This window comes from Coenobita brevimanus, chromosome 80 (assembly GCF_032717465.1).
Source record: "Coenobita brevimanus isolate Jiangsu-jjx chromosome 80, ASM3271746v2, whole genome shotgun sequence".
Taxonomy (NCBI): domain Eukaryota; kingdom Metazoa; phylum Arthropoda; class Malacostraca; order Decapoda; family Coenobitidae; genus Coenobita; species Coenobita brevimanus.
This window is the reverse complement of record NC_137033.1, coordinates 15,591,179-15,618,651: the sequence shown is the minus strand read 5'-3', so window position 1 is coordinate 15,618,651 and position 27,473 is coordinate 15,591,179. Positions and strand designations below refer to the sequence as shown.

At 41.4% G+C, this 27,473-nt stretch overlaps 1 protein-coding gene across 1 annotated transcript in view; it reads left to right on the top strand.

Annotated features, from left to right (window-relative positions):
- Positions 1–20,117, top strand: part of LOC145409272 (uncharacterized) — a 104,320-nt gene extending 84,203 nt beyond the window's left edge. The window contains exons 33-42 of the mRNA XM_080279752.1: positions 1,777–1,866; positions 2,528–2,659; positions 8,362–8,474; positions 9,473–9,563; positions 12,180–12,317; positions 13,370–13,675; positions 14,235–14,363; positions 16,174–16,287; positions 16,873–16,947; positions 20,067–20,117. Coding sequence (XP_080135878.1) covers positions 1,777–1,866; positions 2,528–2,659; positions 8,362–8,474; positions 9,473–9,563; positions 12,180–12,317; positions 13,370–13,675; positions 14,235–14,363; positions 16,174–16,287; positions 16,873–16,947; positions 20,067–20,117 — 1,239 coding nt within the window. The remainder of the gene's footprint in view (positions 1–1,776; positions 1,867–2,527; positions 2,660–8,361; positions 8,475–9,472; positions 9,564–12,179; positions 12,318–13,369; positions 13,676–14,234; positions 14,364–16,173; positions 16,288–16,872; positions 16,948–20,066) is intronic.
- Positions 20,118–27,473: the final 7,356 nt, after the last annotated feature.

Genomic DNA, 27,473 nt, shown 5'->3' with positions numbered 1-27,473 from the left:
AGAAAAGGGGTGAGAGCATGTGCTATGGTATTTGTTGTTCCTGTTGTAATGGAGGAGGCTCAGAGGTGGAGTTCCGAAAAAACAAAAAATGAGATTGGATGGTGCCAATGAGAAGAGAGTTGATGAGACCAAAAGCCTGTGACTTTAATTTGCTTGGAAGAAGTGTATGTGGTGAGCTGTACTCCAAAAAGGAGTGACTAATGCCTCTGTACAGTCAGCAGCTTAGTTACAATAAATATTTCACGGAAGTGGGTCATAATGCTTACATCTTTTGGAAATTAATTTTGTCAGAGAAGGAGTGTGATCTTGTCAAGATGAATCACAAGAAAAATGCTCTCCGGTATATTATCTTACTGAAGGAGCTCATAGAAATTGTGTATATCCATTCAGTCTGAAGAGCCTCTCCAAAGGTGAACAGAATTAGTGCCCAGCATAAAATGAAAGATGTTATTGTACTGAAGGGATTAAGGTAATTGCTGTCAGCAGTTTAATGAAAGGTTTGGTAATGGGAGTAAGATGTTGTATTGGATGCTTCTGTGTGACAGAGGTTGGAGAGATAATAATTTGATTATTAGCTATGTATATTTCATATGAAAATACTGTATTATGATTTAAGAAGGTAAGATGCACAAGATTATCAGAGCGGCATTTCATTAACTTATTGCAGTACAGTAGTGCACCAACTTTCGCTACAGCAGGATTCGCGGAATCCACTTTCGCGGCATGCACCAAATATTCCCTAACTTCCACTTTCACTTGAAAAAAATCGATTTTCGCGCACAAATTTTGGCTTTGGGACAACATTTTGAACTTTGAATTTCCTGCACCGCCCGCCCACAACCCACCGCCATCTTGAATGACGTCATGTCAACACTCTGTCCACCCATTCCCGCCATTGTGTACGAGCGTGCTAGCTCCATTGTGTTGGATTCTCACGGTTCAATGGCCTCTACTATACCTGGTAGTGTGGGGAAAGGGCCTGGTGGTGTGGGGGGAGAGCCTGGTGGTGTGGGGGGAGGGCCGGGAGGCAGTGGTGGTAATAAAAAGTGGCCGGGACATTCAAAGTCGGGAGGAAAGGCCAAGGCTAAAAGAGAGTATCGTGTTGGAGTGAAGAAACGGCAGTATAATAATGAAATGAAAAGGAAGATAGTTGAGCACATGGACAAGGGCGCAAAAAACAGTAAAATCTGCCGTATATTTAACATCCCAGAATCGACAGTGCGTAGTATGAGGAAACAGCATGGTGATAGCGAGGCAGCAAGAGGTGGCGCCAATACGTCTGGCGTGGCTAAATAAGCCCGCCACGCGCCTCGGATACTTACCCACAACATCCATTAAACACCTCAACCTGGTCTCTGTGGTATGTTTCTCCTCATATAATGTGTACTGTACAGTTTTTATTGTTTGTATCTCACAATGCAATGTACAATAGTGATTTGATGTACTGTATTGCAAGTGAAAATGAAAATCTGATGTTACTTTAGGATAACCGGGAACCGATTAGCCTTTTTGCCATAAAGACAATGCCCCAACTTTCGCTAATTCCACTTTCGCACGTTATTTTTGGACCCAATTAGGCGCGAAAATTGGTGCCCCACTGTATAATATACTGTATACATGACAGGCATTTTATTGTTCGTCCTTACTGAATTTTGTAAGGAAGATTTTAAAAATAAATTTTGATTATTCTGGTCACATGAGTCAGTCCTTTAAGTGAAACTGTAATTCATTCAGAATCAGCCAAGTAGATACTTATATAATTTTTTTTGTTTTAAGATGGAAAAGGACAAGATACTGGGTGAGTTTACTGAGTGCCAGAAGTCCCTTGCCACTGAAGAAGAGCTCAGACGGCAGTTGGAAGAACAGGTTGGTAATATTGTGTGGTAATATTCCACTGCGATGATTTTGTCATCCTAGGCATGCATGAATTTTGTTTGATGTTCAGACTTTGAAAATGAGACTGAAGGTAATGTTTGAAGAAACAAACTTTATCTAGGATGGAAGAAGAGAGTGTAGCAATACACTAGTGAGAGAAAAGGAAGAGGAAGAGGGGTCTCAGAGAATGATGGTGTATGAAAATAATTTGGAGGTGGTTCTATCATAGTGAGTGTGTTGGGAGTTTTCCAAGAGGGAGCAAGACTTCGAAGATGATGATAATGATGATAAGACGTTTTGGTTAATGATAGCAAGATAGAGAGTGAATTTAAGTAAATATTACTTAAGTGTTTTATTGTTGTTGCAGTGTAGTGATTTCTAAGAATTATACTGTATCTTGATTTCCATATCATATAAAGAGAATGAAACTTAGTTATGACGGTGATGATGAATAATGAGGGATTTGGTGTATGGCCCATTTCATTGACCACAACATTAACAGGTACTCCTGCTTTCTTGTTTACTTTCTTGGCTTCAGAATGCTACCCACCTCATGTTTTCAGAATTTGGGATAGGATGCTGAAAGCTGATGTATTTGATTGCATGTGATTCTGGATGTGATTTGGGCATATATTAATTACTTCATTTGCAGGTATCAAATGGGAAGAAGGAAGTGGAAGTGCTGCAGCAGAGTCTAACACAGTTAACAGAGAAACTCGCCCTTGAAAACCAGCAAAATGATACTTTAGATCATACCGTTAAGTCTCTCGAGGATTCATTGATGGTAAGACAGTATTTTAAGGTCAGTAGATCAAATTATCTTTATTTGTTCCAAGGTGCAGTTTATGAAACTCTTTAGTGCTAAAGGAGCCTGATCCACAGTTTGTGAATGTCTGTCAGTGATGTGATCTAAAAATATAGATGAGAGCAAAATGATGATTGTTGCGTAAATTGCAGGATGACAGGCTGTGTGAGCTTATCTTGTGTTTCTTGTTGGAGAAACCTTTGAAATAAACTTTCTCTGCTCATGAACCATTAATTCAGCAGCACGTGTTTTTCACAAGATATATTCTCATGACCATTGCTTACTCTCCACTGATAATTCTCTGTCTCTTACAGGCATCTCTTTACCCCTCTGATACCCTAATTTTTGGAGGAGATTTTGAGATATGCCTTAAATGCATTCAAACTTTTAATCCCATATTTGCAGGGTGTGCTTTCCTACCTTAGCCCCACTGCCTGCCAGTATTTTAGCACATCTCACTGTTTCCGTTGATCACCACACCCATTTCATTAACCCCCTTCCCCCCCCCCTTCTCTATGGTGCAGTGCAGGTCACATGGTCAGCCAGAGCACTTGTTGAGAGAGAGGGTAACTCTAGTGTGATAAACTGGTGGATGGAGAGCTGATTTGGTGATTGAATATAAATACCTCATTGCAGTAGCAAAAAGGAAGGTAAAGGTGCAGAGGATGTGGGGAATAGAGTGGCTGAAGGAAGCAAGGTAGGTTGGGCCTTGAAGGACTGAATATGGAGGATGCAGGAGGATTACAGTACTTGAAGATGTGTTGTGACCACGTCATTGTACAGGTGTGAGACTGGTATTGCATGAATGTGAATAATCAAGTAAGAACAGTGGAAGTGGAACTGTTGAAGAATGTGTAAAGTTAACTTAGATTGGACAGGATAAGAGACACACAGTAGTGATTAGTGGAAGGTTTGGTGCAAGGAAGTATGTAGATAATAGGGTCAGAGAGTGTGTGCTAAATGGTCAGATGGAGAGAGCTTGGATGTACAAAAGGGTGGTGAAAAGGGAACATTAGTGAGTTTGAATGTGTGAAGAGGTATTATAGACCAAGAAGAAAGTGGATGGATATGGTAAATGAATGAGAAATCAAGGTAGCTGTAGAAGCTGATGAGACTAAAAAGAGAGTGGATTGATATAGTAAATGAGTGTGACAAAGCAAGATAGCTATGGAAGCTGATGGGACCAAGGAACTGGCAGGAAGTTAAGTTAGATAGATGAATTGAGGCACTTGGAATGACAAGGGCCAAATTGACCAAAAGGGGGGTTATGAGTTACAAGTACCAGTTTGTAGAGCTGGTGTTAAACTTCATATTCTTGCCCCGCAGTGCTGGATATAGGCCCTTGGCATAAGGGTGAGAGTCCATCTTATTATCATTGAGTTATTATAATGTCAAACCTTTTAACGCGATTTACTCAAAACTCGACTTTTGTCGATTGGCCCTTGTCATTCCAAGCACCACAGTTAAATACTGAGGAACCCTGTTTCCACTGCTCTTGCTCTTGACATTTCATATTCATTTTCATGCCACACCATAGACTCACACCTATATGTTAGAGCTGGCACTAAAACTCCATGCAAGCCTCTTGAAGATACCACATTCAGGTATTTGTTTATCCAGCCCTTCATAGCATCATTCATCTTCTTTCTCTGTGCCACTGTACATTCTGATTCATTTGCATTTTTACTTCTCTTTTTTGTTACTGCACCCAGGTACTTAAGCTCTCTCACCAGTTCAAGAATTTCTCCATTCTCTGTAACATCACACTGGGAGTCACATTCTCACTCAACAACCATCACTTTGCTCTTGCTTGCATTTACTTGAGGCAGAACGCCTGCAGAATACGAGTATTTACAGCACTCAACCAAGCCCTTGTCTGATATTTGGAAACAGTACTACCCCCCTGGGGGTAGGGGGGTTTGTCAAGAATACTCCCCCAGTATCCCTGCTTGTCGTAAAAGGCGACTAAAAGGGTTGGCGGAGGGTTAGTGCCCCTCCCCGGAAAACAACTAACTAAAAAAACAAACAATAAGCCTCGGACAAGGACTGACCAAACGATGACGACCAAGGACCGGACAAAGGACATTGCAATTGGAACGTGGAATGTAAGGGGAGCAAATGATGAGGTGAAAGAGAGAGAGATTGTCCAGGTGCTTGAGGATGCGAAAGTGGATGTATGTGGAATAACTGAAACAAAATGGAGAGGAGAAAGTGTGAGAGAATGGGAGTATGGATGGGGTATATGTGCAGGAGTAGGTGAGAATGAGAGGGCAAAGGAAGGAGTATGTATAGTTGTGAGTAAAAGATGGAAGAGGAGCATAAGACAGTATGGATCAGTTGGATCAAGGATTGTGTGGGTAAAGTTGAAAGTTGGAATACAAATGTGGGCGATTGTGTGTGTGTGTATGCGCCAACGCAAGATCGTGCTAGAAGAGTGAGAGAAGAGTTCTGGACAAATGTAGAAGTGTGCATGGAAAAGTTTGGAAGGAATGATAGAGTGTTTTTGATTGGTGATATGAATGGTAAAGTTGGGAATGTGAAGGTGGATGGAATAGTTGGTGAGTGGGGTGTGCCTGCTGAGATAGATGAGAATGGGAGTGCGTTAGTGGACATTTGTGCTGGGAGGGGGTTGGTGATAGCCAATACCCTCTTCAGGCATAAAATGATCCACAGGTATACATGGCGAGTGATGAGAAGGGTGGGTGGTGAATTGAGTGAAAGGAAGGCAATGATTGATTATGTGTGTGTGGATGAAAGGATGCGAAGATGTATATTGGATGCAAGAGTTTATAGAGGTTGGGGGAGTGGACTTTCTGACCACTACTTGGTGGTGGCCAGAGTTAAAGTTCAAGTAAGATGGAGGAATAGAAGAAGGGAAAGACGAGAGGAAGGAGTAGTTGCAAGGAGAGTGGAAAGGTTACAAGAGGATGAGAAAAAGGCAGAGTATAAGAGAGAAGTGGAGGAACGATTGGGCAAATATGAGTTGGAGCAGATGGGGGACGTGGAAGGTGTGTGTAGAATATTTACAGAAGAAATATGTGCAGCATGTGATGTGGTGTGTGGAAGGAAGAGAAGACGGAGGGGTGCAAGGAACAGCGTGGTGGACTGAAGAGGTGAAACGGGCTGTGGCACAAAAGAAGAAAGCATACAATGAATGGATGAGAAATAGGGCGTGGAAGAAGTTGAGAGGCGGAAGAGAGAGTTATACGTAGAAAGAAAGAGAGAGGTGAAAAGATTAGTAAGAGAGAGTAAGAAGAGAGTGGATGAGGAATTTGGAAGGAATTTGAGTGTAAAGTGGAGGGACTGTAAGAAAATGTTCTGGAAAGAGGTGAAAAGAGTAAGACAGGGTGGAAGTGAAGTTAGCAGGGGAGTGAAAGATAAAAATGGTAGATTACTAGTGGAGAAGGGAGAAAAAGTGAGCAGATGGAGAGAACACTTTAAGGAATTGTTGAACGTGGAGGATGGAAGTAATGCGAGTATAAGTGGCTGGGGAATGGCTGGAAGAAGGAGGGAGGTGAGAAGACAGGAAGAAATCAGTAGGATAGAAGTTGTGGAAGCAATGAAGAAAGTTAAATCAGGGAAAGCCCCAGGAATTGATGGAGTGTGTGGTGAAATGCTGAAGCATGGGGGAGAGATAGTAGTAGAATGGATGTGGAAGATGTGCAGATTGGCCTGGGAGGAAGGTAGAGTCCCGGAGGATTGGAAGTCAGTTATAATTATTCCCTTGTACAAAGGAAAAGGGGAAAAAGAAGTGTGTGGTAATCATAGGGGCATTTGTCTTCTTAGTATAATAGGAAAAGTATATGGTAGGATACTTATTGACAGAGTTAGAGAAAGAACAGAGAAATTAGTTGGAGAAGAACAGGGAGGCTTTAGGAAGGGAAGAGGTTGTGTAGATCAGATATTCATTCTCAGATCTTTAGTGGAAAAGTTTCTAGAGAAGGGAAAGAAGTTGTATGCGGCTTTCATGGATTTGGAGAAAGCATATGACAGGGTGGATAGACAAGGATTGTGGAAAGTGTTAAGAATATATGGAGTAGATGGGAAGTTGTTGAATGCTGTGAAGAGTATGTACGATGGTGCGAAGGCTGCAGTGCGTGTGGATGGTGAACTAAGTGAATTTTTCTCTTTGAAAGTTGGGTTGAAACAGGGATGTGTCATGTCTCCATGGTTGTTCAATCTGTACATGGATGGGGTAATAAAAGAGGTACAAGGTAGGGTAGTGGATGTTGGAGTGGCCCTGGTGAGAGAGGATAGTGTTTGGAAACTCCCTGTACTGTTGTTTGCAGATGATACCGTGTTGTTGAGTGAAGATGAAGGGGAGCTGCAAGGCTTGGTGGATGAGTTTGGGAGAGTGTGTAAGAAACGGAATCTAAAGGTGAATGTAGGGAAGAGTAAAGTGATGGTCTTTGAGAGAGGTGAAGTCTGTGAATGTACAGCGAGGTTGGATGGTGAGGAATTGGAAAATGTGAGTACGTTTAAGTACTTGGGTAGTGTGATGAGTAAGGATGGAGGTTTGGAGGGTGAAGTGCTTGAAAGGGTACAGCAGGGAAGAAAGGTTGCTGGTTCTTTGAAAGCAGTGATAAGAAACAGGGAAGTGAGCATGGAAGTGAAAAAGTTACTACATGACAGTATTGTGATACCAACTCTAACGTACGGAAGTGAAGCTTGGACGTTGTTGGAAGGACACAAGTCAAGAGTGAGAGCCGTGGAAATGAGTTATTTAAGAGGAGCCTGTGGAGTCACATGGAGAGACAGGCTGACGAATGAGGATATAAAGGAGCGTTGTGGTGTTGATGTGGATGTGATAGGAAGCGTTATGAGGAACACACTGAGGTGGTTTGGCCATGTGGAGAGGATGGAGGGTCAAAGACTGACAAAGAGAGTGTATGTGAGTGAGGTGGAGGGGGAAAGAGGGAGGGGGAGGCCGAGGATGAGATGGAGAGATGGGGTGGAGAGGTATATGAGAGAGGGGGGTGTGAGTTGGGAGCAGGGGAGTGAAATGGCGGGGGACAGGGCGACTTGGAGGCGATTTGTTTGTGGCCACCCCAAACGGGATTGAGGCGTCTGGCAATAGATAGATAGATAGATAGATAGATAGAACGCCTGCAGAATACGAGTATTTACAGCACTCAACCAAGCCCTTGTCTGATATTTGGAAACAGTACTGTATCATCTGCATGCATCAGACTTGTGATGCTCTGCCTTCACCATTCAATACCAGTGCCATCCTTCTCTCCATGACTTATGTTTTTTCTTCTATTGCAACCACATCCATATATATACTGTACAGTATTGAATAACAATGGGGGCATCACAAATCCTTGTCTCACACCAACTCTGATATGTATTTATTTACTTTGATGCCCACCTTCCTTTACACATGCTTCACTGCCATTGTAATACATCTTTAACAGCACTCAGCTGCAGCTTACAAGCTACACCATACCTACACGAAACCTTCCATAATCTTTCATGTGGTCACACTGGTATGATCAGGTGGCTTCACTGCCCAGTAATGCAAAGGCCCCTTAGCTCCCTTTCTGTCTCCTAAAAAGATGAACTGCAAAGAAGGGCAGCTTCAATTTGCAGTTCACTGAGTTCACGTTCGGATGAGCCCGAGGCCTCAACATCAGTATCTCTGTTATTCTATACACAACTTAATACCTTCATACTTACAGGAAAGCAAAGAAAAATTGGAGAAACTCAGTAATCAAAAGCATGAGGCTGAGGACCTCAAAATAAAACTTGAAGAGCAGATTGCACCTCATAGGGAAGAATATGACAAAATCAGGTCAGTGTAGTTTTAAGTGATTCAGGCTCTTGTTTTGTGACCATCCAGCTGTTAGAAGTTAGATGAATAAAGTGTTAGAACCACCAAAATTTAATAACTGTTCTGTGGCCCATGACACCCATATTTACAAATTTTCTTTGAGATCCATTAATATATAAGTTATATAGATATCTTGTGGAAAAGCAAACAAAAAACAGCCCAGAACCAGGACTTGATTTCAGATCACCTTCAAAATTTAAATAACACGTCCTTGATCCATGTTCAACTTATCCAAAAAACTTTATTGAAATCCATTAATAACTTGTAGAGATATCTTATGGATAGACAAACAGACAACAGATAGACATGAATATACATATATAACTTCCTGGAACTTCATTGGCAGAGGTAACTAAAGGCTAGATGTCATGCAGTACAGTACAGTACTTGATGTTAAAACACTGAAATCTATTATGGTATGCCTGTGAACCCTTTTTCACACACATAGCTGTGGTAAGTTTCCATTATTTACGTCAATCTACTCAGCTGGGCTATAGCCTCAACCAAACAGTGGATATTTTTTCATGGTTGATTCCTCTTCCCCCTTCGAGGTCATTGTTTTGCTGCTGATTCCTGTGTATTACTGTCATCAGAATCTTATTAATCACATAAGAAATAGAGAAGGGTAGGATCTAAGGACAATAGAAGGTAAAATATAAGAGTGGGGGAATTAGTCATGGCATCCCCCAACAGAATAAACCACATACAGTAGTCAGGTACTTATCCTTCAAGCAGTTGACTGTGACCCCACATCAAAAACAAATGATGTATTAATGAGTGTTTGGCCAGTTTTGCTGAGTATACTGTTTGTTGTTCTTCCATTCATTTTTTTCTGTGTTTTCTTAATCCTACCTCAACCCATCCAGGTAGGAAATAGGTCAGGATGATGGTATGTAAACAGTTTTTGCCGAACTTGCAGAGTTGTGTTTCAGTTTTCTACAACTCCATAAGTATTACAGGAATGACCGTGAACTGAAAAATGAGGAAAACCAGAATCTGTCAGACAAGACAGAGAAATTGAGGCAGCGAATAAGAGAACTGGAGAAGGAGGTATGAGTTGTGCAAAATGTCTTCCGTCTTGATTTTTGATTTTCTAGTTATTGAAAATAATTGATCAGTTTTTAGGGAATGTTTTGCCTTTTTTTTTTTTTTTTTTTTTTTTTCTAGAATAAAGAATATAGTGTACTGTATTATGATTAGATCAACATCTTAACAGATAAATGTAGAATAAGATTTTGCAGCAGTCACCATTTGCATAGATTTATTTTATGCAGACAACTTCTACATGATATGGTAATGCAGGTAACCTAAAAGAAAACAGAAACGCACCATGTGATGCACTATGTATGCAGTGTCTGATAGGCAAAAGGGAGTAATTTCTGGAAGAAAGTATCAATGTGAGTATATGGCTGCTTACCCAGGTTTATGGTGTGAAGCTTGCATCTGTGGCCAATAACTTACTTTTCCTTGATCTCAGCAGAGTTGGGTGATTTTTAACTTATGTTAGTGTAATGTTAAAGTGGTAGATGGAGGTATCCACCATCCACTCGCTCAGTGTTGTACTGTACTATCTTAAAATGACTCTACACTGAGTATTCAGCCAAATGGTTTCCTGTAACCCACGGAGCCATTTGTTATGCTGAATGGTAACCATATAACCAAATGACACCTGGTGGTGTAATGGGTTAAGGCACTTCCGCCAAATGAGACCTGTAAGGGTTTCTATCTGAGGGTGCTTGGAGGTAATTGCTGACATACTGTCATTAAGGGGCAAGTGAGTCTGGTTCCGCAGCCTTGAATGTTGGGACTGAGTAGCCTAGCCCCAGGCCTCTTCACTACAGGTAGGTAAAAAAGGTTTGGATGATAGATGAATTTTATTATTTTTTTAAATACTTATAAATCTTTGTTCACACAGTAAAGAGAGAGAGAGAGAGAGAGTGTGGTGTGTGTGTGTGGGGGTGGGTGCATGTGTGTGTGTGTGGGGGTGGGTGCATGTGTGTGTGTGTGGGGGTGGGTGCATGTGTGTGTGTGTGGGGGGGGTGCATATGTGTGTGTGTGTGTGTGTGTGTGTGTGTGTGTGTGTGTGTGTGTTCAAACTTATGGAAGAATTGAAGATTGGCTAGGGATTGGTCCTTTGTGTGTAGAACAATAGTTTAGAGGTCAGAATGTGGTCAAAGTTTGACATAACAAGTCATCTTAAATAGTTTTTATTTAGTTTAAACTGAGTTTAGTGGAACAGTTGAGGGTAAGGCAAGAACAAAAGGATTCAGTTTATAAGAACAGTCAGAGGTCAAGGTCATGGGGCATGGTCAGAGTTTTACAACTAAAACAGCTTTCACTTGATTTGAACCAGACTTGTTGAAAGGGCAGGGAATTAGGTGAGGGGCTAACCTATTTTTTTTTAAGATGAGTGGGTTAAAGGTCAGGATCACATGGGAAGGTCAACTAAAAGTTTTATCCGATTTAGACCAAACTTTGTGGGAGGGCGTAGGGTAAGGCAAGGATGGAGAGATTTAGTTTTAAGAACAGTCAAGGTCACAGAGAAAAGTTAAAGGTCAAGGACACATGGAAGGGTCAACTTAAATAGCTTGTTTGAAGGGTTTAGAGTCAGGGAAAGATGAAGACATTTTATTTTGCGGGCAGCTAGTCGAAGACCAAGGTCACAAGGGAAAGTTAAATGTTTGGTACGTAGACCAGTTAGTGGACGTGACTCTTGGATTCTGTAAGTGCCCCTTTATTTATTTATATACTGGGACTTATTTATTTATTTTGTGAAACTAATTGAATGAATGGAGCTGTGATGGTGGTGTTGTCAGTGTTGATGGCATCAGTATGGTGGTCTTCCTGTCTGTCTGTTGCCAGATGCCTTAATCCTGTAAGAAGTGGACTCAAATGAAGTCTCCACAACAGCTTATCCTCTGACCTTGGTGCCCTCTCATGTGTCACCTGTTAATGCATGGTGGTTTGGTGGTAGCAGTCTTAGGTCAGAATGGGCTGTGGTTTATGTGCATTTGTTTGATTGAGTCCTAGAGGTGACCATAGGTTTTTGCCATGTATGATGCCATTGAGGGTGTAGTTGGTCTACCTGTAAATGTTCTGAACTTCAGTAGCTTAACCTCAAATTTCTACACTCCAAAGAGGGCAAAATAGGATTGTCAGTTACCCTTACCTTATCATATAATCCCCCGTCACACTTCTCACACATACGGTGGGAGATCAAGGGTAGGCTTTTGTGCTGTGTACTGATGTAGTGCATTAGCACTGTTGCCCTCATACTTTCTTTTAGGTACCTGGTTGTTTAGTGAGTTAAGGCACTCAAACCGGATCTTGCTCATAAGGGTCTACTTAGGAGTGGTTAGGTTTATTGCTTACATACTGCCATTCTGTGGCGTGCGACCAGTCACCTTTGCCTTAAATGTTTGGACTGAGTAGCCTTCCTCTGGGCCTCTCTGCTTCTGATCGGGCAATATAGGATTGGACGATGGATGAGGTAGGTATCTTGGAGTAGAGTTACTGTGTAAAAGGTAACTACTGTATGTTGTACTGAAAGAAAATAGTAGATTTGTTATAGTGAAATAATGAAAAATTTGCTGTGATAAAAGGCTTCAACTCCTAAGTTGTAAATGCATCCAAGTTCAAATGTACAAGGCACTCACATATTCCCAGGCCAAAACCAAAATCAAGAGTTCAGAAAGTGAAAGCAAGATCACAGTGGAGTTGGAGGAGAAAGTGACTGACCTTACGAATATACTAAAGGATAAGAAAGACCATCAGCAAACTTTAGAAAATTCTCTGACCGAAAAAGTAAGTCCTTTTTCTATTTTGTGGTTTTCAGTGCATGTTTTAGTCAGTCTGCATCAGTTTGTGCAGTTATATTTAGTACACTTTTAACTTTGCCTGTAAAATACTGACTAAGGACTTTATGATCTTGGGACCTCATCGCATTCATGGGGGGTTAATGATAATGATGATGATGATGATGATGGATTCTGAAGGCTTATACAATGTGTGAATGGTTGTGTGGTGCATTCTTCAGACCATGGTTGATATATATATTTTTTAACCCATCCCATTTTTGAAAGAGAATCTAAGTTGAGATGATGGTTTTGAAATTCCCAGTTAACAAAGCATCTGGTGCTGACAGAACCATATCCTACCCTCCAACAGCAGAAATTTCCCTTTAACCCTTGTTTTCCCCATAGTTTTTTGAGTCATGGTGTATTTAACATGAAATGATCCAAGGAGGTAAGAAAATATCAACAGTACATCCTTTTCATAGGGAAAAATAGTTATATATAGCAGTATAGGAGTTTAGACACCTGCTGTTAATTCTGTTGGTGTCCTGCGACCCCTATATGTAGAGTTGTTAGAAGAACATCCATATAAAAAAAAAAAAATAAATTAAATTAAAAAAATAATGTCCAGATGGTTAGACTTGTAATTTGGAGCTAGAATTCTGAGGGCTTGAATGATATTTGGATGATTGTATGGCCCATTTTAATTACTGTACATTAAGATGATGACTCTGTCATATTTTCTATGTATTTTTTTTTTTTTTAAATCCTACCTTACCTCATCTTTAGGTTGGAAATAGGGTCAGGATGATGGTGAAGAATTCCATTAATCATTTTCTAGTCTTTCTAGTATTGTTTATGTTAGATTTACTAGCTAAATTTTTAACAGTAAAAGCATATTACTGTATAGTTAAAGAATTGAAGAAATTCATGGACTGTGTGGTCCATGACAGTGGTTGAATCATGGGTGAATTTAGTTTATGAACAATTATTAACCTTCCTTGTTGTAATAACTGTGTATTATATGGAACTATTTAAATTTTGTGATATATGCAAAAACAGGAAGAAGAACTGAAGGAAAAGGATAAATTCTTGGAAGATTTGAAGTTAAAACTGGATGAGTCCTTGTGTGAGCAGCAAAAACTGAATTACTTAGTTGAAGCTAAGGAGAGTGATATGACCACCTTGATGGCAATGAGGCATGAGGAAGTGGCTGCCTGTAAAGCTGAAATTGAGAAGAAGAAACAGATCCTTTGTGAGACTCGTGAGGCTTATGATCAGGAGTTGTCTCAGCTGCGAGAGAAGTTGCAACAAAACCAGCAAGACAAGGAAACTGAGCTGCTTAATAGCATAAAGGAACAGCAGAAGGTTTGTATTACTGGTATGAATGTTATTGCAGTTTTCTGTTTTGTTACATGAGTTGGAGAATAGTCTAGTACAGTAAATGTATAAGGCAGTCTTTCAGTTTCAGCCTGTGATGTATGATTTATACCCAGTATGTTAATGGTATTATACTGCACAGTTACTTTTGAGTTCAGTTTCAGTTACTTTATAGTTATTAAATGGACACAAGGGCTAGTGGGTTAACCTCTTCAGTGTGATGATGCACAGTTGTTTTTATCCTGGCTATCTCCAGACTACTGTACTTCATTCAGTTGAGGAGAGTATCTTCAAGCTAGAGGAATTAGATATAACCATTGTGGTCAACTCACCTGAATAAAGCAAACATACTCTGTCATACCCAAGATATTGTGATAAATAAATGCAGGGTTAATACTGTCTGTCCAGTTGAATACAATACACGTATTCCCCAAGTGGTATAAGCAAAACGATTCAGTTGCTAATCTGTGTTGTGTTGTGAACTGGGGAATACTGTGGTTATTTAGTTTATATTGATATCTATGGTATTTTATGATTGCATGGGCAGAAAGAAGTTGAAGATATTAAGAAAGAGTTGGAAGCAGCTGAATGTGAGGAGAGTCGAGCAAGGGAAGAAGCTGTTACAGCAAGCAAGGAGACTCTTAAAACCAAATTAGAGTCAGATTCCAAGGTTAAGGTACGTTTTTAGTACAAGGTTTAAAGTTTGTACATGGTGTTTACTAGAGTTAGTGCCAAATTTCAAGGATATGATTCCCAGTGTGATAGTACAATGAATGGAGAAGGATGAATTGGTAAGAGAGTTTAAATACCTGAGTGCAGCAACAGAAAAAGAGAAGTGCATTTAAATGTGCAAAAGAAGTGAAAAGTGGCACAGGGAAAGAAAGTGGCTGGTGCTATGAAGGCCTTGGTAAAATAGTGAGGTCTAAAAGTGGTCGTTGTGAGAGGTTTGCAAAAAAGTTTTAGTGCTTACTTTAACATATGGGTGTGAGACTATGGTGTAGTATGAAAATAAACTGTCAGCAGTAAGAGTAGTGGAAATAGGACTGTTGAGGAACGTTTGTGGAAAGTGAAGACTGGATAGTATCAGGAATACTATGATTTGTGAAAGAAATGGAGTAAAAAAGTCTGTTGATATCAGAGTCCAAGAGAATGTGCTTAGATGATATGGTCATGTGGAGAGAATGGGTGAAAGAGTATATCTGAGTGAGTTTGAAGGTGGGAGGAGGTGTGATATGCCAGGGAGAAGGTAGGAAGATGTGGTAAATGAGCATGTGAGAGAGAGGTAAGGAAGCTGGTGAGGTTAGGGAGTGCCAAGGGATTAAGCTGGCTGGATGAATTTTGTATGGAGGAGTGTGTGACAGTGGTCATTTTGTATGGAGGAGGTTGACAGTTGTTGGTTTTACTCTTGGATAGGAAAAGTGAAGTCATGTGTGGACAGGTGGTGTAAATGGTGGCTGAGTTGATAAAGAGGTAGTCTGCTGTCCTAATGGATGGAAGTTTAATTCCTGACTGGAGCAGGGAACAGTTTAAGAATTTAAATATCATTAAGACAGACTTTGCTGATCATACCATAAGATCCACCGACATGTAGAAACACCCCTACTAATGTCAGTTTAGCAGTCCTGCATAACAAAGCCTTAGTATGTACCATATTCATTTATGAATGGTGGGTGTTAGTGCCAAAGTAGTGACATGAGAGAAATGTGTGGTACATATGAGGACTGCTGGGCTTTAGGGGATGGAATGGCCAGAGCCAGATTAAAAAAAAAAAAAGAGAGAGAGAGAGAGAGAGGAAAAAAGTACCAATTAGGTGGAATCATGATTCTGAGGGTTTGAGTGGTGAACGAATGCATGTGTGACCTTTTTTTTTGGGCATACCGTTAATTAGTTCTCCCACTGATGTGTTCTTTCCTTTTCTTGACTCACTGTACCCCACCCAAACCTACCTGCAAGTGGGAAAAGAGGGGCAGAGTGATGATGATAATGATGAGGATACTTATCAAAAAAATATGTTAATATACATATGTACAAAAATAATTTATTGCAGAGTTATGTGCTCATTTGGTGGTACACATCAAACAAAACCTGCTACTGTACTGAACATTTCTTTAAAGAACATTTCTTACCCTGTTGTGTACAGTGTGTCTGTTAATACAGTAACATCAGTACATTTCAGGTAATAACTGATATACTGTACTAGAGCAGATGTTCAGTGCAACCCCCATTCATTTCAGTGTATGTAAACATGCTTTGTCATTGAAGCTTGTACAGTATCAGATATCTCAGCTTTCCCTTTATTTATATTTCTTTATTTGTTTGTGTGGTTGGTTATGTACTGTTCTGTAGGTGGACTTTGTGTCTTCGTGGCAGGGATAAGGTGGCAGAGTACCTGTATGTAAAAAGTACCATGAATGAATTCAAGATATATAAAAGTAACAGTTGCTTTATTCAGTATAAATCATACACTGATGTGCTAATATTTTCAGGAATTGGTGAGCCTACTGGAAAGGTTCAAATCTGAGAATGAGATCAAACTGAAGGACGCTGAGGAGCAGCTACAGAAGAGTCAAGATCAACTTCTCCAGCTAACCTCAAAGAAGGTATATCATAACTGATATTCATAATTGTCTCTTCTTCACGTTATTGGGTTTTACCTGGTTACAAAAATGCTGCATCTTATTAACAATAATCATTTTTTAATTGTTTTAATTGCTAGATGGGGGCACCCTCAGTCCAGTCACACAGTGTAATTTTACCTTCAAGTGACTCAACATTGGGTGACAAATCAGATTGTTTCCTATAACCTTGAAACGCACCTTTGCTGGAAAGGGTTTGGGTTACCCTCTCCCTTTCCAGCATCATATCAGGTGAAAAGCCAAATGGTTTCCTGTTGTCCAGAAATTAACCTTTGCTGGAAAGGCTTTGGGTTACGGTCACCTTTTCCAATTTTATCTCAAGGTGTTTACAGTAGAATGCACCAATCAGAGTGATGGCCTAGCCTTACCCATGGTTTTGAAACTCCCTGAGGTAATGGGAGCAATTGGGAAATTTTCAGCCTTTAAATATTCTGAACTTTTGTAGAGAAGCCTGGGGCCCTGATGCTTGTAAAAGGGTAATGTGGGATTGAGTGTTACTCGTACTGGCTGAAAATTTAATTACATGTGCCACTGCTTTCCATGACAAAGGATGTACTTGAAAAAGAAGTAGAAGTACTGAAAGTTGAAGCCACTAAAGTGAAGCAGCTGCAGGAACCAGTGAAGGTAAGATGGGCAAATGTTTTAGTAGCACTCTGTAACTAAGCAAAGCAACACAGCCAGTATTATTTTATCTTATTCTTTATGTTTTTACTACAGTAGTTGTATTTACCTAGCTGTAGTATACAGGATTTGAACTAAGCTCATATTGTTTAACTCCTCATCTACCTTTATCTAGCCTCATTTTATACATATGGACATTCTTTGCCTGCACTGCCAACTTCTAGCCCTTTCCAAATAACTGTACTTTTATTTGAGAAACTAAATTTTTCACATCGTTGAGGCATGGGCTCTTCTTTAGTTTGTATTCATGTCCCTTCATCCTTCCATCATCTGTTGGAAAAAGATCCTCTCAGCCCAATAACTCTAGACCTCGTACACCGTTGTACATCATTGTCAAGTCTCTCCTGTCTTTCCTTACCCATAATGTGGGCAATTTTAGCTTCTTTAATATCTTGTCATAGAAAACTCTCCCAGATTTGGAGTCATTTTCATGGCCATTCTTGCTATCTTCAGTTTATTGATGTGTTTTTAAAAATGTGGTGAACTTATCACTGCTGTATACTCGTCTTGGTCTTTTGGACACAATAAGCTCTCTCAACATCTCATCATCCATATTATTAAAAACTACTTCCATGTTTGTCAAGACAAGAGTCTGTATGTCCATCCAATAATCCTGTTACAGTAATATATTTTTCAGGCAACAGATATATATATATATATATACTTAGTGTATTAACACTACTGTTTGATAAGCTTCAATTTCTCAGCATGTGTATCATACCATAAAGACTCTATTCTTGTGAGGCTCATGTATTCCTTTTCACTACTGATGAAAGTGGGTAGGGTATGAAGGTAATGAATATCTTAATTTCTGATAGGGTGCATACCAAACAGCTCTGTTTTATAATTTTAACAAGTTCACAAATTATATTCTCTAATTTAGCATACAAGTATATTCTTTTTGCCTCAGAACTTCTACATTACTCAGTTTTCCTTTGCCATATTTGATGTTTTATTCTGACACTGGGGAAACAGAGTATGGCAGCACCCCAGATACAAGGAATTCTGAAATCGGGAGGTGGAAGCAAACGCATACTACTGCCAGCATCATCTCAGAAGCGGGTGGTTTTCAAAGTACCTTCCACCCCACAGGATGTTCTCTCTGACTCCAGTTCTGATACATTTTCTTTTGAGGTAGGTTACAGTTTCTTTTGCAACTACAGATTTTATTAAGTGCAACATTACAATTTTATAATCTGCTGTCTTTTTAAGTACAGTACAGTAATGGATACGATATGCTGTACAAGGCCATGCTGAATATCTTACCCCCTTCAGTACAGTGATGTATTTTATTGATGTATTCTTGCTTCCTGTAGATTATTTTACTCAGATTTTGGGATGTATGTGTGTGTGTGTGTGTGTTTAGGTGGTGGCAACCATCATCCACCCACTTGATGTAGTGCTGCCTACTTTTTTCCTTCTCCTTTCTCATTCTGTTTCCGTGTCTGCCTTCATCTTTCTCTACTTCTCCCATTCTTCCTGTCACATTTTGTTGCTCTTGTTTCCACATCAGGTGGCAGTACACCAACTGGCAAGCCTAATGGTTTCCTGTAACCCAGGAAACCATTTATAGTGCTGGATGGTAACCATCATCATCATCATCATCATCATCCAATCCTACATTGCCCCATGAGGAGCGTAGGAGCCCGGGGCTAGGCAGTTGATCCTGACATTTAAGATGAGAGTGACCAACCTCACTCATCCCTGAGTGGCATTAGGCTACATGAGCAATAAACCCCAATCACCCCTTGGATATAAACCTTCATCGGCTCAATCCGATTGGAGCACAATAATTACCCACTAAACCACCAGGTGCCAAAATTTGGTTATATGGTTACCACCCAGTGTAGTAAATGGTTTCCTGGTGTACAGGAAACCATTTGGCTTGTCACTGAGTGTAGAGTCACCCACAGGCAGAAGGAAGAAGAAAAAATGAAGGAATGAAAGACAGAAGAGGGAGTGTAAAGTCACCTGCAGGCAGAAAGACAAGGAAAGAATGAAGGAAAGAAAGACAGAAGAAGATGGAGGGAAAGAAGGATGGAGAAGAGGACAGGGCAGACACCCGAGAGCAGCACTACATTGAGTGAGTGGATGGTGAGTGCCCCCACCTACCACATAGGATGGTAACCATGTAACCAAATTATGGGGTGAAGTGGAGCCTGGTATGGTGCCTCTGTTAACTGGGTGGAGAAACGAAAATATGGCGTCTATCCAGGAACCAAACCTGCACACTTTTCCCCATGCCTCATTGTGGCAAGGTACTATCAACCACAAGGGAACATCAGTTCACTACACAGGATAGCCTTGCAGGTGCAGTTATGTGCTTGTGTTTGATGGGTCTGCTTAGCCAGCCAGACAGACTGGAATTGACCAACAACAACAACAACAACAACAACAACCACCTAGTTTTTGTCTAGTTGTGGGATACAGGATATGAGCTAAACTCATGTTGTCTTGCCTCCATGTCTTCTTTTATTCAGTCCAGTTTAAAGCACATACTGTACTGTAACTGTTCTTTGCTTACACCCTTTCACCTTCCAAAGCATTCCAGTTATCTGTACTTCTGTTAAGAAAGCAAATTTTATTTCACATCATTATGGCATCTCCTGTGCTCCATTTAAATTTGTCCTCTTGTTCTTCTACCATCTTTCACAAAGATACCCTGTCAATCTACTTTTACTAGTCCTCTGACATTATAAAAAAATCATGATCAAATCTCTCTCTCTCTCTTTCTCTTCTCTCACAAAAGGTTGGTAACTCTGACTTCTCCAACCTTTCCTGGTAACACAGCTCTCGCATGCATGGTTTCATTTGTGTACGTTTTTCTGTTTATTAATGTTTTTAAAAATGTAATGACTACATCTCAGCTGCATGCTTGAATGCTTCATTCATGTGTTCATACACAGTAGGGTATGTTTCAAAATACAGTATCAGTTGATGCTGCATTATCTGGGAACAAGTCTTTGCACCAGCACTGTATTGTGCTGTCATCTGTATGGGGGATAGGAAGGGAGATGAGGTACATTAGTATATCTGGATAGCTCTGCTGTCCATTTTAACAGGTCCCAGCACATGAAGACATCTTTTTTCCAACACTGGATGCATTTGATTAGGGTAATGAAGATCAAAATGTGAGTGCATTTAAGAGTGGGAGGAGATATGGAAGGCCAAGAAGTTGGGCAGATGTGTAAAATAATGTGTGGAAAAGCGAGATAAGGAAGTTGAGGGGGTAAAAGAACTGAAATACAGAATTTGTATGGAAATTCACATGACAGCAGATGCACCCTTGTTCTCAGTGGTGGTCAGTGAGGTGACTTATCCCATGGGTACTTGAGCAGCTCTTCTAAGAACGAAAAAAATGCAAGGATGGTTTATGCTCAAAAAACAAAGCCTGGATGTTGTTTATCTGAGAGACAAGCCCAGATGACAAACCTTGAATGATATGTGAAGGATTGTTGGCCTATTACACTGGGAGTTCTGTTGATGCTTCTGCTTTGTACTTTCCCATACCGGATACCTTTTTTTGGATCCTGCCCACCCCACTTCATCATAAGTTAGGATTATCAGAGTGAAGATGGATGTATGCTCCTCAAAATTTAATGCTGCATAGAAGTGCGAGTTTCTTAGTATTTTCAGTTACATACACAAGCACATTTATTGACTGCTTTAGTGTGTAGAGTCAGCATTACCATTGTAGGTCAGCTGTCAGCAGGTATAACCTTCAGAAGAACATTTGAAATGGACATAGATTTTTGCATAGTAAGATTCAGGTCAGTTCAGAGCAGTTCAGATCTGAAAAAGTAGTTTCATGGCATTCACATTTAGTTAGATTAGTTCAGGTCACATTAGTTCATTCTAATTCATTTCAGATGTTCAGACCATTGTAAATTGAATTCTGGACTGTTTTCTTCAGTTTTGGTCCTGTCAGGTCACTTGAAGTTCAGCGGGGTGAATTAGGTCAATGTAGTTCTGTTTAGACCATACCTAGGTGTGTGTAAAATATCGTCCTTATTAGTGCAGTGGTTGCTTAGATCATTCGAGTTATGGTCTTTCATGTCCATCACACTGATTCAGTTCAGCCCATATATTTTCAGGTCATGCCTATGTAGGTATGTGCTAGAAAAAAAAAAGAAAAACATTGTTGTTGCAATGACTGATAAATCAATTTGGATCTTTCAGGACTGGGTTAGGAGGCAGGATAAGCTGAGATGGTGGTGGGTGGTAGGTCATGAGGGGGAAAGTACACACTGAGAACATGGGCATTGTGCAGTAGATTGTCTCTTAGCTGAGGCAGTCATATTCAAAATACTGACATATCACAAATGAAATATGTGGGATGGGTTGGGATAATGATGGGTGTTGGCACATATGGGGGAAATAAATACTGTGAAGATTAGTATTAATGTAAGCTGGTAATGTGTTGGGTTGGGGACAAGAAATGAGCAGAGAGGGTGGGGTGAGTGCAACCTTTGGAGGTGGATGGTTATTGTGTTTTTGTTCATTAATTTATTTGTTCCACTTATTATGGACACTGCACCCTGTTTGAGGTAATTCAAATCAAATTTAGCAGTGTATAATAATAACAGTTTCTAATTTAATGACCTTTGCTAACACTACTGGTACATCCCTTTCATGAGGTTTCTCTGTATTTTGGTTACATTATTATTGTTTGTGCAATAAGTCATGGTGGTTGCCACCCATTACTAATAATCATCTCCATGTACTCTATTGGACTCAAGCACTGAATAGGTGGTAAATATAACAGAAGTTTGTGGATCATAGACAAGGAATGTGGTGTCTGAGAGTGTAGCAGATGCTGAAATGAAGGAATCCATGTAGAAAAAGAAAATATGAAGGTGCTAGGTGTCGATGAGGTGTTTGCATGACTTGGTTAACTGTAGTGGAGATAATGGAATGAAATATTTGATTTATATATATATATATATATACTGTATATATATGTAGATAGATAGATAGATAGATAGATATACTGTATATATATATATATATATATACAGTGGGCTCACATAGTGCGCGAGAGATTGGGCGGTGCACGAGCTCGCGCACTGGGAATTCGCGTACTAGGAATACATAATCTTATGGGAATAATTACATATGGGCGGTACCCCCTCATACCTGGACATTTTTTGGCCCTTAGAGACATAATAAAGGTCATATGTTTCAGACATTGTACTAAAGCTATAGCTACAATAACAAAAATATGGGTAGTCACCTTAACAACAGTAGACAACAGGCCTGATGACCTTAAATAACAGGGGTTCCGAGGCGCGGCAACACTTACAGCGCCGCACTCCCCATCGCACCTCCCACCGCACCAACACTTCCCTCCGCAGACTCCTCTTGATCACCTTCCCCAGGAGCATCCAGGTCACTCACTTCGGCCATAAACCCTTCAAAGTCCAATGCTGACACTTCTGACATTGCTTCCTCTTCATCCTCAACAGGATCAGGAGCAGACGATGTCGATGGTTCCGCTATTTCACCAACTTGAGCCTGCTGTGTGTAGCTTGTTATGAGCGTCTGTCTTCTCCTGTTTATTTCTTCCCTGTGCCTGTCTGTGTAGAAACGGAAGAGTTTGTCGATACCAACCAGAAGTTCCTCCGTTCTTAGGTTGCTCACTTCCTGTGCCTTCACTTCTTCCTTGAGCTTATCCACGGCAGCAAGGATCTTGCTAATGTTTGACATACACAGCTCAGTCCTGCCTTCCATCACGCGAGGCTGCTCAACTTGATTCTGTCTGGCGTTGGGCTCTGCGTCAGCCTCGTCTATCCGTTGCAACACTTCCTCGGGACGCTGCTCCTCAGTAGCAGTGTGCACTTCTTGTATGTCCCCCAATGTAACGTCCTCGAAACCTGGTACAGCTTGTGCTGCTGTCAATGTTGCTGCCTCAGCATCGGCCAGTGGTTGAATGGCCGTCTCCTGGGTGACGCACAGGTGAGGCACGAGCATTCGCCACGCATGGTTCACCATTGCAGGTGTAATCTGGCGCCAGGCTTGAAGGAGAAATTCAACTGCGTCCTTCACCGTAAAGTTACGTCAAAATGCATCAACAGTTATGGCATCTGTGGTAGGTCGGGATAGAGGTGCTGGTGGAGATGGAATGGGAGCAGACGCCTCATCAAGGTCTTCGTCGTGATCTTCTTGTAGGGCATGAAGCTCCTCTTGTGTGTCGGTCTTCCTGCGTAGGTAGTCGTACACTTCCTCATGGTAGAAATGCTTCACTGTGGCGATTAGGTCTTGATCGAGTGGCTGCATTAGTGATGTGCGGGGCGGCAGAAACACAACACGACAATTCTTGTGAAGATCTTCCAGGTATGGAGGGTGACTTGGTGCGTTATCAAGCACAAAGAGGATCTTAAATGGAATGCCCAGTTCCCGACACTTGGCTCTTGCATCAGGGACACACCGCCTCGTTAACCAGTCTGCCATAATGTTCCCGGTCATCCAACCATTTACGGACATCATCCAGCCATCTTAAGTATTGTACCAGTACATGCCACTTGCATCCATGTTTGTGAGGTTTTTGTAGCACCTTGGTTGTGAAGCTGTGTGTACAACAACTGGCCTCATCTTGTGGCTCCCAGACAGGTTTACAGCGAACATTACTGTCATCTTACACTTCTGGAGCTTGCGACCAGGGGCTTGTTTCTGTCTTTTAGCAATGTAAGTTGATTTTGGCATGGCCTTGTAATATAAGGACGTTTCATCGATGTTGTAGATCTGGTCCTTGGTGTACTGTCCCTCTTCAATAATCGTTTTAAATATTGCAGGATAGTCTCTCGCGGCCAGCTCACCGGCAGAGGCATGTTCACCAGACAATTTCACGTAACAGAGTTCCTTGCGCTTGAGAAAACGGTCCAGCCATCCAACCGATGCCCTGAACGGTTTTTCCACTTTTAACTTTCGAGATGCAGCCTTGTAAAAGAGCTGGGCTTGGTTCCGAATAAATCTTCCATTGAGTGGAACACCTTCCTTTTCTTTCGCATTATGAAGGTGGCAAGATAGCGCTCTATTAATATCATAGCACGATTTCCCACCCGCGAATGGCCGTCTAGGTCAGAGGCACCGTACTTCTTCACTACAGCCTTTATGGCTTCATGGTTCTTCCACACAGTTCTCACTGTAGATTCAGCCAGTCCCAGGGTTCTCCCAATAGCCGTGTTTCCTTGACCCTCCTCCTTCATCTTAATTATCTTTAGCTTGGTGGCATGTGTCAGAAGTTTCTTTACTTTTGGGGTTGGAGCCATGGTGCAGCGAACTACAGGCAGCACAAAAAACACCACACGTTGTACACGACAGGTTAGCTGCAGAGAGCGGATCCGCACAGTGCACGAGCCGGGACTGTTATGGCGCGCCCGCTCCCTTGTACCCCAAGCTGCGCAGTAGAATGCCTGGGAATTTCTGCTTATCAACATGACGACACATGACGCGCTTTGTGAGGGGTGGTCGCGCACTAGTAGAAAATGGCATTTTTGAGCCACTCCTTGCCTCTGTCTCGCGTTCTGTGCGGTAAACTCGTGCATTAAAGGTTTTTGGTTATGATTTTTGGTCACACGTGCACAAGGCGAATCGTGCAATGCGGTGACACGCACTGTGCGAGCCCACTGTATATATATATATATACCAGAAAGCTACTCTTCTGTTTAGCCTATTGATTGATACCTACTTTGTTTTAGCATGGGTGATTTTTGAATTTTTGTCCATCTGTAGTAATAGTAGTAGTGGTAGTAGTTGCTCCCTAGGCAGTCTGGCCGAACAGCCATGAGTTTCTAAGGAAGGCCATGGCCGAGACTGGGCTTTCCCACAGAGCTCTCAAGGAGTGTATGTTGTGTTGTTGGCGTAGGTGATTGTGTGCAATGCAGTCTTCCATAATGTGTTTAATTGTATGGGGTGCTGTGTTGCATCCTGAACAGATGTCAGCGACGGAGTCATCCAGCCTCTTCTGATAATTTAAGAGGGCTGGATGATGCCCACGTCTCAGTCTAGCCAGGTGGACCTTGTCCTCACAAGGGTGATAGAATTCAGAAGGGTGGATATTGGGAGACTGTGCATGCAGCTGTGTGTTGTCTTTAAGTGACTGAATGGAGCGATGAGCGATTTGAGTAGGGATATGCTTCTGGAAGCTGGTCTGAGACAAACGAAGGGGGAGGGAGAGATGACAGTATTTGTGTATGATATCGTGTGCTGAGTGTTGTTTTGATATTCCTTGGTGTGTGTGGATGTGCTGCCATGTGGATGTTGTGGGTTTGTGGAGACTGCAGCGAGAATTTGGGTGCCTCTCATGTTTAGATGATCCTTGACTTTGAGGACATTGGTTTCTTGATGTAGGTGGTCTGTGGGTGTAGTAGCTGTGCAGCCTGTGATTATTTTTAAGTGCCTTGTTCTGTATGGTCTGTAGAGTGTTGTAGTGTGTTTTAGTGAGGTTAGGAGCCCAAGCAGGGCTTGCATCATTCATCACTGAACGTATATATTGTTTGTATACTGTGGTGGTAGTTTCTTTGTTGTGTCCAGATGTTGTAGTTCTCTGCTTTCCTCTTCTTAGCTTGTCTGTGGGCTGTATGTATCTCAGTCACTTTTATGTTATTTCCCATACCTCTTTTGCAGAAGGAATGATTCACCTTGTTTATTTTAATGGTTGTATGCTGTACATTTGGATGTCCCTGTATCCAAGATGCTTTTTTCTTGTTTTATCCTGTGTTCTCTCCTGTAGCCCACAGGTTATTAAATCATATACTGCACTAACCTTCTGATGCATGTCCTAGATTACAGACAGTGATGATCCATTTGATGGGGGGAGGCACTTCAGAAGGCCTACCATGACCAGACAGCCTGCTGAAATCCCGAGGGCCAATATTGCTCCCTTTATCCACAGCAGTGTTACATCCTCTGCAGCCACCACTACTACATCAACCGATACACTTGTCACTCCCACTTCCACATCAAGTTTCTCTTCATACACTTCATCATCCTCAAAAAAAGCAAAGCTATCCAAGTCTGTAAAGAGCAAGAGTCAGAAAAATAAGGCACATCATCTCAAAACATTCCTGGGGAGGAAGGTAAGGAAGATTTTCAAGAGTACTTTTCCTCCAAAGTATGGGGCTGATAATCTTATGAATCTGTATTAATAACTTTGGTTTATCATGTATTTTCAGATTATAGAGCCTATTATCTAAGATATTCAAGTACATTAATATTTAGTAAGAGGTGGAGGGGGAAGAGGGAGGGGGAGACTAAGGATGACATGGAGGAGTGGAGTGAAGTATATGAGAGTGAGGGGGTGTGAGCTGGGAGTAGGGTAGTGAAATGGGAGGAGACCGGGTGACATGGCGGTTTATTTGTGGTCACCCCTTATGGGATGAAGGCGTCTGGCAGTAAATAGATACGAACTGCAAGTAGTTTTTGATTCCGTACTGATAAAAATTCATTGTACAATATTGCATACTGAACCTCTGCATACTCAGGGTGGTAAGACTTTTTGGTGAAATGGTAGTCAGTTTATACCATTGTTTCCTCTGGTACTGGAAGTGCACAATACTCTATCCATGGCTCTGTACATTCAGGTCTTGTGGGGTGTATTACTGAATCTACTATTTTTTTTTTTTCATTCATTGCCAGACACCATGTATCCCAAATGGGGTGGCCAAGGGCTTAGAGTTAATTGTTTTACAGAGAGGGGCACTAATCCTCCACCAACCCCACTTGACACGTAGGGAGAACGTTATGCCAACAGCATCTGGTGTTCCCAGGCGGTCACCCATCCAAGTACTAACCAGACCCAACGTTGCTTAACTTCGCTGATCGGACGGGAAGCGGTAGAATCTACTATTTTACTTCTTCATTATTAGGTTATGTGCCAGGATCATGGAACAAAAGAATTTCACGTTCTGTAAGCCTGACCATGCGTATTTGTGTTTCTGATACTTACCATAGCAGTATGTATGTATGTATTTAGTGGGTATAAACTGTTGGGGTTTGTGAGTAGGGTGCCCAGTACCAATTAGGATAAATCCCATAGGCATGATACCAATTATGCATGATCATGAAGGGATCAGTGTATAGGGTATACTTTTATTAATGTCTGTGAGTGGCATGGTTAGAAAATAGTGTAGATAAGAGTAGTGTAAAAGTTATTGAGAATGAAGGTAACTCACTGTGATTTGCTGGTGAATGGAGAGAGAATAGTTGGTGAGCGGGTTGTTGTTGTTGTTGTTGTTGATGTTCTCCCAATTGGTCTGACCGAGCCACCCCCATCCTCCTCTGGGAAATAGTGGCCCCATAGGGCTGCCCAGGTGACCGAAGCCAATCCCAGGCTAAAGCGAGGAGGATGGAACCCGCTGGGGAGATGAGGGCATGAGTGTTTGATCTCGCGGCCAAGTGCCACGAGCCCCAGTCTACGTTACCACCACAAGGGTGGGGCTGCACTCACATCAGACTCGTCCTGAAGGAAC